Genomic DNA, 14832 nt, shown 5'->3' on the forward strand with positions numbered 1-14832 from the left:
TGTGTTTCCAGAGCGTGGTGGCTACTGCGCAAAGGACATCTCTAGTAACAAGAAAATACAGTAACACGTCTTTTTTCTTTTCTTAGCTTCGCTAAACAACAGTAATGATCTATGGTCGGAAATTGGGAACTGTTTTGTAAAGAAAAAGACCGTTCCAATTAAATGCATTCGCGTGGTTTGCGACTTCACGCCAGTGTTAGACATCCCTCAGTCCACAGTATGCACTTTCAGTTGTAGCCTCCTTTTCTTTCATCTATTTCAGTTGAGTATAATTCATATCTTGAGTGCTAAAGAATGCATTCCCTCCATGCGTATCTTATGATGATGTGTTGTGCCAGAATTGAGAGATTGGTATAAAAGCCAAGGTCTCTTCATGAATGGAAATGAATTTCTGGAGAGCGGTCGCCAAGAGGTGTGGTTTTTCTTGGCCCAAATGTGTACGTTGTCAAACCTTATGTGATCAATGCAGAGTTTAAAAAGAATCTATTACGTGAAGATTGGTGGCAGCAGTTCCGGCCACGGACATAACACGTTTTGTTTGCATTGCATCTGCTTTGTTTTGCATATCGTTCTTTCTCTTGAAGGAGTGCTGGCAGATCTGGTTTCCCTCTTGAATTGAGCGCGCATCCTGCTTCATGATCCTCCGCAAAAGTCTCGATCCCATATCTTCTACGTAACGAAAATTCTGCTGCAGCGGAATTTTCTTTTTGTGCACCATGAGGCAGTCCGTACAAAATCTCGGCCATGGCTATAACGCCTACCCATAGCCACCTTCAGAGCGTAGGATAGTGATCGCATCAAAGTGAAGCACAATTTGGATGCTTAACTTCTATTTCAGGTGGTTTTGGCTGACTGGCACAGCCGTACTCGTTGCTGTCGTCTGCTCAGGCGGGCGTCCATCGCGCCGCCCTTTGCGCCTTTCCGCCTAACGCATGCTACTCCGTTTACACGAGTGCTTGTAGCGCGGGCCACACGATCCGCACTGTGCGGATCCAGAGACCGGGCGGGAGAGCGACGAGCGGTGAAAAATGTATCGTGTAACCAACGCAATCGACACCCCAGCTTTTTCTCGTGCATAGTGACAAAGCATGGCAAACAATGTGTGGCTGCTGTGCTTAGGTTGCACTGCGGTACTCGCCGTTCACCACTGCCGCCATTTGCGATTTCTCACATTCTTACAATGCATGATCGACTCAGCTACACATATTTCGCGTTTAGCTTCGTTACGTTTATATAAGCGCATTTACTAAAAAAAAAATTATCCAGAGGAATGAAAATGTCCGTGCTGCCCGTCGACGAGGAATGTAAGTGGTGTCGCAAATGCATTTAATTGGAACGATCTTTTTTTTCTTTACAAAACAGTTCCCACTTTCAAACAATAGATCATTACTGCTGTTTAGCGAAGCTCAGAGAAGAAAAAGACGTGTTACTGTATTTTCTTGTTACTAGAGATGTCCTTTACGCAGTGGCCACCACGCTCTGGAAACACAATGTTTGACATTTTCTGCTTTTGTTCTAATAAAAATGATGCAACATGTTTTTTCATAATATCATTCTGCAGTCCTTTGAGAACATTTTGGGGGACTTTGAACAAAATTGAGATTGGGTTTTTTTTATTATAGATTTTTGAATGGAGGAGCACTTTTCTCTTTTTGTTGTTTCGAGCGTGAAAATTTATTACTTTGAATATTATTAGAGAAATACAAATGCAGAGGTTCATTATTCACATAAAGGCCTATTCATACTGCAAATATGAACAAGCTAAGATGTTCACAGAAGTAGCCATAGCGTCCCAAATTTGACTGATTTTCAAAAACGCAGCGTTTTTCGTGAATTTTTAAAGATACATAATTTACTCAGAATTCCATGAAATGATAAGAGCTATTTCCTCTTTACTTCTACTTCCGCCCAAAAGAAAGATATTTGTAATATATAGCTTGAGTAGCTGCCAGCATGGTTCCGAAGTTACGAAAACGCATTCTTCGTAAAATGGTCGTCGTCAACCGGCGACACTTGTCGAATTTTGCTGTGTTGAAAAAAAATTTTTATGTGAAAACGAACTGCGATTTCGTGCTGTGCAATCATATGTGCACAACATACAAAATTATCAGGAAAATCGGAAACATCAAATATACACCATTTTTCGATCTTTCGTGGAATCGACCAGTCAGGAAATACTAATGTCCTTCTAGTCGGGTTGCGTCCTTCGCATATGGCGACTTACTTCCTTGACGACAACCTCCCTGTCCTTGCGTCTATTTGTTCCTGCTCCTTCCTTGACGACCCTTGAATTGCATGGCATAACTATTTCGGGAAGCACTCAGTAAAAGACAGCATCGCGCTTTCGTCTTACGAAATATATACAGGCTCCGGATAGCAGACGCCCACCTCCGGGACTCTCCGACCAGCCCGACGAGATGCGGGCCATGACTGCACTGGCTGCTGAAGGCTGAAATCGACTCGACTTCTTGTCGGTACGTTTCGTCCATTGATACAAGTAGCACATTTGTAGCACAAAGCCACTAGGAAATCCATACGGATTTCTCAGAAAGGAGTCTTCTAGTTGAAGAAAAATTCGTCCTGGTCCAGGTATCGAATCCGGGACATACGCCTTTCCGGGGTGGTCGCTCTACCAATTGAGCTAACCAGGATGCTAGCAATTGGCAGCACGAGGTTGAATTAGTCAACAGCTCGAAGCACGTGGACATAGAATATTGCAAATGCGTTCTCTGCAACTCCCCATGGTGGCGGAAGGGTTATGAAAGTAATAATTAATAGTTTTGCCAGGGATGGCTTTATTCAGGCGCTCGGCTAGTAATGTAATCATAATAAAATCAGTTCTGGGGAAACAGGTGGATAAAAGGTTCACGGAAATCGAAAGTTGTTATCCACGTGTTCGCAGCACGAAGCGGCTCTCGGTTTGAACTTTTTTACGGAACATGACGACGACGGCAAAAATCGTACAAAAAAAATCGCACTATCGCAAAAAAAGGCTGTCGAGTTCGTTTAGACAATGACGTTCCTTCGCGATGTGATGTTCGCCATAACTGCAGTTTCGTTGCTTTCGCAGGTATCCTATGGCCTTCGACTGGAACGTGCAATGTCGTCTCCCGCACGTGCACGGTCGTCTTGTGTGAATCGGGCTGAACACTTCTGTGCTGGCGCAGGACCGGTGTGTGGGAGTGCGGAGAGTGCTGGAGGTTACAGTGTGTGCGGCGGGAACGCTTCTTCGGCGTGTTGGGACGCTGTGTATCATCCCGCCGCGTTCAGACACAGACACGGACTGGTTGAACGCACAAAAGTGGGGTGTGGTTGCTGGATGTGTCTAAACGACGCTGCGCTCGGAGGAGTCGTTCTGTGCTCGTACGCAATGACAATAATCGCCGCGAAGATCAAACGAAAGCGAAGCGGGGAAGACTGTTGTCCCGCGGTGACTTGGGTTGTGGACGTGTTTTGTTCGCATCCGCACGTCTTATCGACGCTACACTGGTTTTTATGGAGTGGTTGAGAGAACTGTGGCTTTTCAGCGGGTAGCCTTCCTCGCGCGGAAGTGTCAAGCTTGAGGTGGGACGTCACTGTGAACAAAGGCGGCTGTTAAATAATGCGTCGTGTTTTGTCCCAGCGACCATGCTATTCACCGTTGGTTCCATCGACGGCGTTCTGCTATGAGCGTATCGTCTACACCAGCGGCGCCTTTGCGCACATATCTCATTTGAGCACGCTATAGCGCGATAGCTGGCTACTCGCGCCTAAGCCTATTCACCACGAGGCCAAAAATCAATGTGTTTTGTCTCTGCATTGAACGTGTGTCATAATTTTACATTCTGCCATGTTTAGATTGAGAGAACACTGCCAGAGCAATACGTCCTGGACAGTTTTCACCGTGTGTTGTGTGCTCAGCGGAAGTGTCAAAGGTCACTCGTCGACTGACTTTGTATACCACCCGTAGCGTTTATTTGTAGTCCAATGCGCGGGCATTTTACAAACCCCAGCCGAAAAAAACGGGTTTGTTCGAGGCACGCTTTTGCTGACGAGTCAAGCAGTTTTCCTCGGGAGCCACCAACCAACAGGTTCGACCGAAAAGCGAAACTTAACCGGACTTGGCTATCGAGTTCTATGCAGGCAAGGTGGACAAGGCTGGTGGCATTATTTGTGAGCAAGTGATAACGAAGAAGATCCACCTACATCCTAAATTGAACGAGACTGCAGCGAGCAATTCTGCAACACCGCAGTTGGCTAGCGGTGAAGGCATCTGCGCTCCAACGGCAGTTATCACCGTCGTATCTGAACATAGTTGACGGCTTTGTTAGCCAGCTATAGTTGGACCAAGAAATCTTTTTTCAAGTTGGCCGAAGGTTCACTTGGTGAATTCCTGCCACTCAAGTCTGGTTGACCGATAAGTAAAGTGGACGCGGCCACGAGCTTTCACGTGTCCGGCAGTACAAGATTCATGGCTTCAATTGGTCACCAAGCTGAACCAAACAACTTCTGCCAGCAAGTGCGGTCAAAACTGCATGCCCTTCGCGAGCTGCGCGGTGCTGCGCTGGCGTAAAAGCCAAGTGAGCTCCATAAACTCTGCCGGCCAAAATCAGTGGCTCAATACGTATCAAGATGGACCAAACAAGTTATGCCAGACACATGGTTCAGCGATTCAGATGCAACCAAGTTCATGAGGCGAATCGAGTCCGGCAAGGGAAATTCCAGCGAGAAGCTTCATCGGGACGTTGTTCCAGAAAGGCCGGCTAACCTTTCCAATCGCGAAGCTAGACCGGGAAGCACTTGATCTGAGAATTCGACCAGCTACTCATTGGCAAGAGTAACAAGGGCTGAGGAATTGCGTGACTTCGATCACCGAAATTGGGTAGAAGGAAGTGCGGGCATGAAGCATTGGCCGGCGACGCCATTTGCCACGTCGGTGGAACGTGCATCGAGGAACCTTGCTCCGCCTACGTCGTACAGACCAAATCGCCGGGAATCGAGTCCTGTTCAATAAGTTCTACCAGGTTCCATCGGCACAGACTGCCCCAAAGAAAGGACAGTAGCCGAATTCCGTCGGCGAAGTGTTATCTCAGGGCACTCTGTGCCGAAGCTGCGCCTCATTCAATGCGCGTTGAGGCGATGACGTCACGTCGATCACTGCATGTTGTACTACGTGTACAGTGCTCCGTTGTGTTGGAACGTCCCCTTTGTTACGCCCCGATATCCACGAAAAAAAAAAAGTTGTCGAGAACAATGACTCTGAGAAAAAAAAAATGAACACGTGTATGTGTACAATCACGATGCCAGTAAAAGGAAAACAGCGAGAAGTGTACGGGAACGTTTGAATTGAGAGGATCATATCATAAAACACGCATGTATACCTCCACCGACTCCTTGCATGTCTGACGTTTTCACATCATGCTTGTCCAAAACACTCAGTAGAAATGTAACGTGTGAGCTGTTATTCAGTGGTTGTTGATGATAGTACTCATAGGTTAGCGTATCACGCATGCGCAGTGGCAACCATAGATGTTAAAAAAATCTGAATTCGAAGCTCTCGCAAGACCTTACCGGCAAAAGCGAAGCCAGCGTTTGTCGCCTCCCCCCTCCTCCCCCCTTATTAATCTCGGATACATGACCTTTTCGGGCTGTGCCAGCATAGAGATCTAGTGATTATGCTTTCCTAATGTAAATGCTAGGTTAATTATAAAACAAGTCGTCGTTGTTCCCGACGAAAAGCTGAGCATAAGTTGAGGCATAAGTTGAGCAGCATCTGTACGGAAAACTTAGCCATATTGAACTCGTAGAGTGCGGGAGGACAATGCTCAGTTTGTTTCGCTGAACGCTAGTTTATGGCGCCCGTACTAAGATGGGGGCCGCAGCCGCCATCTTTTGATGGGCACGGCTTCACTTTTGAGGCATAATTTCTACTACAGCAATAGTTTCTAAAGCTCCTTGGTGGCAACAAATGCAAACGCGAAGCTTTGCGTACCCTATTCGAAAACTGCATATTTTAGGATATGGTTTGTTCTCCGTTAACCCAAACGCACGAGAACCGCGCCCGGATCTTCAAGAAGACAAGGCGAAGGGACTTTGAATATGCAGGCTGTCTTCGATAAAACAAACAAAAGGGCCTGAGGCGCTAATACGAAGATTGGTTAGCGTATGACGCATGCGCAGAGGTGGTGACCCGAGGCGCTTGCGTCCGCGAAGCTCTGGACACGATATTCTGAGACTGTCTGCTGGGTCTTCTCTGTCCTTACTTGGACGTGACCATGTTGTTCGCTTCTATAGGACATGTGCTCTTGGCTACATCGAATCGAGTAACATCTTGTTCGAGAAAACTGTAAGGCAATGGTACTACTATCACCCTTCGGAACAGTGAAGAAAGAAAAGTTAGCAGTTGGTGTGCGTCGATCAGATTGAATCATTGCTCCCAAAGCATCCTAAAGGTAAGTGCGCCTCCCCTAGGTCCCAAAACTTAGATTGTCATCAAATCTCTGGCGCGGAATGCTCACATATCGTAAAGGGACGTTTGATCACGAATAGCTGTGAAGAGACATGACAGATGCATGACGCCGCGAGCTAAAACGTAAAATGCTTTGTGTTTTTGATATAAAGGTGTATCACAAAATTGTAAACGTATAACCTCGACGTTCGTCGACGCATTTGTTATTTGCAATCATCATATCCACATAAAAATGCTAGAGTTCTAGTATATCACGAACGTGTACCTGAGTAAGTATACATTTATTGAGTGATTTACTGTGTGTTCCCCTCTCTTTCTTTACTCCTCTTTTAATCTCCCCCATCCCTTCCCCCTGTGCAGGATAGCATACCGGTTATGCCAAACTGGTTAACATCCCTGTATTTCCTCTCTCCCGTTTTCCTTCTCTCTACTGATTTGGTCAACATACCCAACGCAACGCAAGATTGTAAAAGACATGCTGAAGGGCTCGTGAATAATTTAAATCACGAAGGAATCTTCGACGACACCCAAACTTCGGCACTCCACGCGCATATTATATATATATATATATATATATATATATATATATATATATATATATATATATATATATATATATATATATATATATATATATATATATATATATATATATATATATTTTTTTTTTCTTTCGTTGCAGTGCGACCACCTTATCCGGTAACTGAACCCATGACATTTTGCGCAGCAGGAGAAAAACAAAGAAACAAAACGCAGACACGAATAAACACTAGCGGCTTCATGGACATCTTGTATAGCAGCTGAAAACAGCATTTAAACCGATTTGACATACTAGCTTGGGTATTACGAGATGCTCGTTAGTGCTGTCTGGGTTGAAGAGAACGTAAGTTGAACCCACGACCGAATTTTCAGTAAAGTCAATGCACCGTAGGCTCGACAGATGATGGGCAGCGCTTGTGCTAAATCACGGTTGAACATCGCCGTATGCCACGTACGCGCTATTGCAACAGAAAAACAGTAACCCCGTTAAACGCCGCCTCTCGCTGCCAAGCTCGTGAAAGCTCCGTGGAGCGGTTAGTTACACGCACAAGTAGTCACACAGCATACGCGACCATGATTCTGCACTTTTTGTACAGCGTGAAACCAGTAATAACTGTTAGGATTTTACGTCCCAAAACCACGATGTCTCCCAAAACCACGAAACCACGATGGGACGCTGTAGGGGAGGGCTCCGGAAATTTGGACCACCTGGGTCTCTTCAATGTGCGCCTAAATCTAAGTACACGGTCCTCTACTATACGCATATCTCTTTCCTCTCCCAATCATCACCCTTAATGACTCCTTTTTTCCCCCTTTCCCTTTTCTCCTGTGCAGAGTGGCAGGCTAGAGCGCACTAGCTCAGGCCGACCTCTCTGCCTTCAAATAAATTCTCTCTATATCTACTATTTCTCCTCTAGTGAAATGCGGCCGCCGCGGTCGGGATTCGATCCCGGCCGCGGGACATTCGGGTCAGCAGTCGAGCACCATAACCACTACAGCGCAAAATCAAGAAATAAAATTATTCGATCTATTCGGTGATTCGGTGACATGCAGCGCGTTTCACCGGTGGCCTAGACGAAAATCGTTTTCGAGTGCGCCAAGCGAGACACGCGATCTCGCGCGGAAGGGATTTAAGCGTTGCAGAAACGCACTTTCTTAGCAACTCGCGCTGGAAGAATACACTTCTGCACGACAACGGCCTCCTTTCTAGCCTGGCGTTCCTGCACCGGAGCAGGTGTGACGGTCATTCGTCATTGTCGCGGCCGTGCCGCGCAAAGAGCACCGATAGTCCATCTCCACCGGTGAATCTGTCCCGGAGGAGCTCATCAAGGAGGAAAGATTGTTGCGGGTGAGCGACGACCGGCCCCTAGCGTCGTATTTTCGGTACACGCACGCATCTACAGCCCGTGTTTACCTTCAGCTATAGGTCTCACGCTCGGGGAAAGAAATAAGCTCAAGAATAATCAGCGATGTCTTCAGCCTGCATAGTGCCAGATTGCTATGCCTGTCCTTGTTCGCTCACTGCCCTGCAGAGCCACGAGACATCAACTGTGCATGAGCGGAGAACGGACCGTGAAGCGTTAGAAGCCCTGATACATTGTGTCGGTTGTTACAGTATACATTAAGGCGAAAGTCTTAGATGCCTCATCCGAATTGACCGTCGTCCCGCGGCGTCGGCGTCAACGCGAGTGACGCAAAAGATAGTCATCACCATAGGACGTCATCATGGCATCATAGATCACCAAATTTGTGACATCACCATGACGTCACATAACGTGGCGTCGCATGATAACGTCATCACATGCATGAAATCGTCGCTTGGTCAAACGTAGGCCGATCGCTGAGGCAGTGCAAAACCACGTTAGGTGCAGAAAGCTTTCGCCTTCTAGTCGTCTTTGGCGAATACATAGGAGACCCTGTGAGTTTTATTGGAATACGGCAGCGCTTACGAGAAACGAGAATGGTGCACGCATGCGCGGATCCAGGAGTTGTGTTCGCAGATGTCCTGACCCTCCTTTTGAAGTACGTGTGAGCAGTGCCACGGTACGGCACATGACTAATCAATGTAGTCCTTCTTCCCTGAACGCTTACTGTTCGAAATGTCGAAATGCCGTATTTCCTCCTAAGCAATAACCTTCTGCCGCGGTCCAGAACCCTTCAAACGGCCTCTGAAGAGGTGTGGCTCAGAGCGACCTGCTAGCGACAAGGCGACTGCTTACAAGCACGCTCGCAAATGTTGGCCGAAATGGAAGGGGGGGAGGAGTCAACCATTCTTTATGTATATTCGTGCGTGTGTTTGTATGTGTGCGTGTATACTCACACATGCAAAGCAGTGAAATTTCAGGACCCGCCACGGTTGGTGCTCGACAGCGGACCCCGAAGGTCGCGAGATCGAATCCCGGCCTCGGCGGCCGCATTTTCGATGGAGGCAAAAATGCTTGAGGCCTGTGTACTTAGATTTAGGTGCACGTTAAACTCCAACAATTATTATTCGAAATTTCGGGGCTGGGGAGGTTCGAAGCCTCCACTCCTTGGCTACGGCAATGCCGGCTGGCACTATCGCACCGCGTGTGCTTATCGTCGGCCAGTTATGCCTGACACATGGAGCACACACGCGGTGCGATAACGCCAGCAGGAATAAGATTCTAGCGCTACGGTGACATCGACTGAAGGCAGATTTGCCAAGGCAACAGCCAAGGAATATCGAAAGTGTACGCTCATCCTCGGACTAGCCGACCGACGCTAGGCTGTGCTAGCCATGCAGGAAGGCATGCTTTCCGCTGTTCGCGTTGCTTTTCATCGCGATGGCGCGTGCGTGGTCTGTAGCCTGACAGCGTGCTTGGACTGGCAACTTTTTCAAGCTCGGTGGCTCCAACATAGAAGAACCCGGGGCAGTGTAATGTAAGCGTATGGTAATGATCTTTCTTTTTCCGAACGATCAGGAAAGAGTAACTACTGCACGAACGCTCGTGAGAGGCCCCTCTGCAGCGATTCAACAGTGACGCGACGCTTCCCACGTTCTGCAAGGCGGCGCAGAATGTCAGAGAGATGAAATGCGAGATGTCGAGCAGCGCGACCCCCGTCACAGTCGCTGAAAGCGGACGCGACGCCGAATCGAAGAACGCCTTCGCTCTTCCCCGAAGAAGATAGCGCGTTGCCCGCTCCGATAAGCCAGCATATACGCGCTCGTGTCGACTCCGCAGCACGCAGCCCGTCTTAGATAGAAAACCATCTATCCGGTGCGAGGAGCAATCGCATTAGTGCCAACTTTCCGTGCCACTAACTGCTGGGCTGGCTTTCATATTTTCGTTATTGGTGCCCTTCATTACTGGAACAACAACAACAACAATACTACTACTACTACTACTACTACTACTAATAATAATAATAATAATAATGTGGGGTATTGCGTTCTAAAACCGGGATATGATTATATAGGCATGTCGTAGTGGACGGCTCCAGAAATATTTGCCATCTGGCGTTCTTTAAAGGGGTCATGAAGCGCTTTTTCATGCAATTGCGGAATGACCTCAGAAGCGGAGTTGATTGCCTCACGAGTCGATTGCCACAAAAATTTCTCGGATCCGTCAAGAACAAGCGGAGTTACATGGGTTTGTGGCGCGCTTTAACGTGCGCTGACATTCCACAGTGCACGGGCCTCTATAGCATGTCGCCTCGATCGAAATGCGACCGCCGCGGCCGGAATCGAACCCACGACCTTCATTATTGTAATTGATATCCCTTTATTCGTTCGGGCATTGTCAGGGTTGGTTTGCTTCGGTGTTTCCTACAAGCAAAGCTGTCCTGGTAATCTAGGCCGGTAACTGCTCCATAACAAAAAAGGAAAAAAAAAGAAAGAAAGGTTTCGAAACGCTCGCGGGCACCAGATAAATTTCCCCGAAGGAGCGAGAATAGTTCGAAAAAGAGGACTTGCGCTTTCTACTCGAATTAATACGTGGCGGTGAACGTAAGTATACACATTACGTAGTATATTCGCGAGCAATGAAAGTGTCAAGGTTGTCGAATCTCGTTCTAAGTGTTTAATTGAACCCAGGGCTGCCAACGCACTCCGAGCTCGCATTCGGTTAACCGAAGGACAGAATCCAACGAGAGTAGTTGATGAGGGATCTCATCCTATAGCCCCAAATGAGCTTGCAGGGTCATAAGATGGTGGCGGTGGTGGTGGTGACAATGTTGCCACAGGCGGCGTTAGCCTGGCAGACCTGGCCGGCAATTACTCCGCCTGAGCGGCTCTTCCCATGTAGTACAACACGAGCTACCTGCGCAAAAGATGTCGCAGCCGCTTTGCTATGTAATGTGAAAACGTGCAATTTTTTTTTTCGTTCACTCGCCACCACGCACTTTAAGCATTCAGACTGATGTTCTTCGCCGTACCTCGCCTGAGTAAAACTTGAGCTGTTAGGTTGCAAATTTATTTGCTACTCCGGTTTCATTTAGGCAAAATGGATTGAGGCACGCCTTATCTGTACTACCTATAGCGCTACAAACTAATCGTTGAGTGTATGAACACCGCTGGTGCGATGCCGTAGGCGAACCTGTCAAAACGGAAAAAGGAAGACATTAGCCAATTAATTTTATGAAGAGTTGCGTAGATAAGGGACGTCGCTGCGTCCGAAAAGTATTGCATAAGAGTGAAAACTTTAGCTGGTTAGTCCTGCGCACCGTGCTAAGTGAAAAAGACAGACGAACGAGGACAGGATAACACGACAGACGCTCAACTGCGCACAATTCCAGCCTTGTTATCTTCCATTCGCTCGACGCATACCCTTTCCCTCTAACGTATTGTTTAAAATAGCAGCGTCACGCGCGCCGAGCCAATTGTTGACTTGCGGTCTTCCGTACACAAGCGCCATATTGTGTTCTGTCTCTTGGGTCCGCTCTTTTCTAAAGCTCGTAATGTATACGCTCAACTTCTTGCCCAAGACACCTCGCCATGCCTCCATTGGCATGCACACTCGTCTAGCTGAAGCAAAACTACGAGATACGACGCCGTATACGCTACTTGCGAAATTCGGCACCCTACCCTTTCCTCCTTTCACTCTTACTCGCCCCGCCTCCAACGCGACTCCGGTAGCCTCGTTAGCGCGCGTTGCTTCTTCTCCACTCGGAGTGCATACCCGTCGACGTCCAAGTGCGGAGGGAGTTTGAACAGAAGGGTCGGGGATATCGAATCCATCGCCAGTCTCCGGAGTTTGGGTGTTTTTCTTCGAGTCCCAAACTTGGCTACGCTTGCCGCGGGAGTGCGCGACGGTACAGGCACCGCAGAAGGGGGCGGAGAGTGGGGTGAGCTGCGGGCGTCGAGCAAACAAGCCTCGGTGTCGGCAGAAAGGACCTCGTATACGTCGTGGCAGCAGTGGTGCGGCCGGTGCGGCGGCCAGGCGCACCCGTGCGTATCAGAAGCCCGCGCTGTGTGCGGCCATGTGGAGCGCCGGTCTCGTCTCCGTCTTCTGGGCCCTGGCCAACGGCCTCGGTGAGCATATAACCCCTCTCGCTTCCTCGACACCGGCGGCGGCCGGAAGCGGCTCTCCGCTGCATGCGGCGACCGCGCCGACCAACGTGCTGTACTGTGCGTGCGCGCTCTGCGTCTCTCGGAACGCGTTTTCTGGTTCCGACGTCGCCGCGCTCCGGTGCCGGCGGCTTCCTTCCTTCCTTCCGGAGCTTCGGCTGTCCGGGAACGCGTCGCATTGCAGAGTTGCGACCGAGAGAGGCCACGAGACCGCTTGCAGTCTCCGTGAAGCATGTTTTTGCCCCGCAGTGGGATAAACTTACCAGAGCTTGGAAAGGAGAGCTAGAAGACAGAAACTTCTCAAGAGCCTGCCTAACTACGAACTGTTCGAAAGAGCTGTACGCGTTGAAGAGCGCATAATATATTGTGAAATGAGAGACTGTGTGGATTCATGGTTATAATAATATAGTAACTGTTGGGGTTTTACGTCCCAAAACCACTTGATTATCAGGGACGCCGTAGTGGAGAGCTCCATAAATTTCGACCACCTGGGGTTCTTTAACGTGCACCTAAATGTATGTACTTACACGGGCCTGAAGCATTTCGCCTCCGTTGGAATGTAGTTGCCGCTGCCGGGATTGGATCCAGCGACCTTCGGGTCAGCAGACGAGCACCATAACCACTACACCACCGTCATAGTAGGGCATTTATATGCCCTACTATGCTTAGTCGACGAATAGGGGAGCCACGTTAAAGAACCCCAGGTGGTCGAAATTTCCGCAGCCCTCCACTACGGCGTCCCTCATAATCATATCGTGGTTTTGGGACGTTAAACCCCAGATATTATTATTATTATTATTATTAATAGGGGAGCCACGAAAATGATACGATATCTTGAACAATGAGAGACGACCGCTCTGATCGACGTTTGGTAACATCCGTCACGTCTGGCTCCGCGCATGCGCTCGTATATGTTCTAGCAAGCCGTGACCTAGGCAAATAGGACTTTTGCACAAAGAGTCGTGAATTTGATGACGCACGTTCGCAGGAGGCATGTGGTAAGGACAGGCTGAACGTTATCCTAGTCGTTCATTTCACTTGTACCGCAGCCAACGAATAAATATGGCTACCACCAACAAGCGATCGAAATTCTTGTCTGTAGGCTGTGCCGTACGCGCGGTTGTCGCCACGCTGTTGTCGCCACACGAAGTCTCAGTTCCTTGAATAAATTCCTGCTTCAATGTGTGCAGGAGCAAGGTCTGGCACGCTTTCATTACATCGAAATCCAAGCTTTTCGAATAAAGTAGAAAAAGAAAGCTTTTCGCGCGATAGTGAATTGCCGCTTGATAGATTATTGGCATTTCCGCTAAACCCTTTAGCTTCGTTCATCGGTAACATTACTGCGAGGCGACGCATACTGGCACATGCGCGGATCTTGTTAGCGTTACTCTTACCAACGAGTAACCCTAGGCATACGTGTCCCCGTAGATTTGGTTCTTTCGGTACGAGATATTAGGGACACTTACTGCTGTTCTTTTCCTCTGCTCGTATGAATGCGCTTGCCTAAGACATCCGAGAAGCTAGCTGTGGGCTTGTTCGCTGTTGGGGCGGCAGCATGCCTCGTTCACTTCTCTGCTCACTTAAGTGGATTGTCGTTGAGGGAACAGGAGCATTACGAAGCGCAGGAAGAGTAGCCTCGGAGTTTACGCGTCGGGATCAGATTTAGCCCTTTTATTTAACGCACCATTCCACTGAATGACAGATAGAGATGAGTGGCTGAGAAGAGAGTGATGTGAAGCATTGCATTGTCTGTAGTTACAGTACCAGGGGGCGCCGTGATTGGCTTACGCTTATAAAAGATCGTGATGGACTTATATAGTGCGTGTTGTGATGTGTGTAACTATATTGGGCCAGGACTGAGTGCCTGAAAACAAAGGCATATTGGATCAGTTATTCGCAACAGGATGAAGCACCTGTCTGCTGCAGCAAACATTCAGCTGTTGACTCGGCGACCCGCAATGGATGCCAACGTGTCTGCGCAGCAAGGCCCATTGAGAATGCCCACCATCCAGAAGCGTTTGCATTAAAAGAGGATGGAAGCATTAACGAGTGATCAGTAGCGATAAACAACAGTCTGGAAACGAATTGGGCCTTGGCTCGCTGACTGCTTTGAGAGATATAGGCACCGTGCTAAACCGTGGATGAACCAGAAAGGCACGAGGAACGTGATGAAGACGAGTCCTGTTTTACCAAAAAACGAATCATAGAGAACGAAAGGTAGCCCCGTTCGTGCTCAATCATTCTATCGATTAGCCTTTGATTGATCGTACGGAAGCATTCATGACGCCTCTCTTTCCTGCTTCTATGCATTCCTTAA

General features: G+C 48.3%; 2 protein-coding genes across 2 annotated transcripts in view; both read left to right on the forward strand.

The window, feature by feature from the left end:
- Positions 1-4319, forward strand: part of LOC119386390 (neuroligin-3-like) — a 29910-nt gene extending 25591 nt beyond the window's left edge. Inside the window, exons 9-10 of the mRNA XM_037653705.2 lie at positions 2367-2474; positions 3071-4319. Coding sequence (XP_037509633.1) covers positions 2367-2377 — 11 coding nt within the window. The 3' untranslated portion in view covers positions 2378-2474; positions 3071-4319. The remainder of the gene's footprint in view (positions 1-2366; positions 2475-3070) is intronic.
- An 8018-nt stretch (positions 4320-12337) lies between these two features.
- Positions 12338-14832, forward strand: part of LOC119386391 (reversion-inducing cysteine-rich protein with Kazal motifs-like) — a 43186-nt gene continuing 40691 nt past the window's right edge. The window contains exon 1 of the mRNA XM_037653706.2: positions 12338-12479. Within this exon, the coding sequence (XP_037509634.2) occupies positions 12428-12479 (52 nt within the window). The 5' untranslated portion in view covers positions 12338-12427. The remainder of the gene's footprint in view (positions 12480-14832) is intronic.

This window comes from Rhipicephalus sanguineus, chromosome 3 (genome assembly GCF_013339695.2).
Source record: "Rhipicephalus sanguineus isolate Rsan-2018 chromosome 3, BIME_Rsan_1.4, whole genome shotgun sequence".
NCBI lineage: Eukaryota > Metazoa > Arthropoda > Arachnida > Ixodida > Ixodidae > Rhipicephalus > Rhipicephalus sanguineus.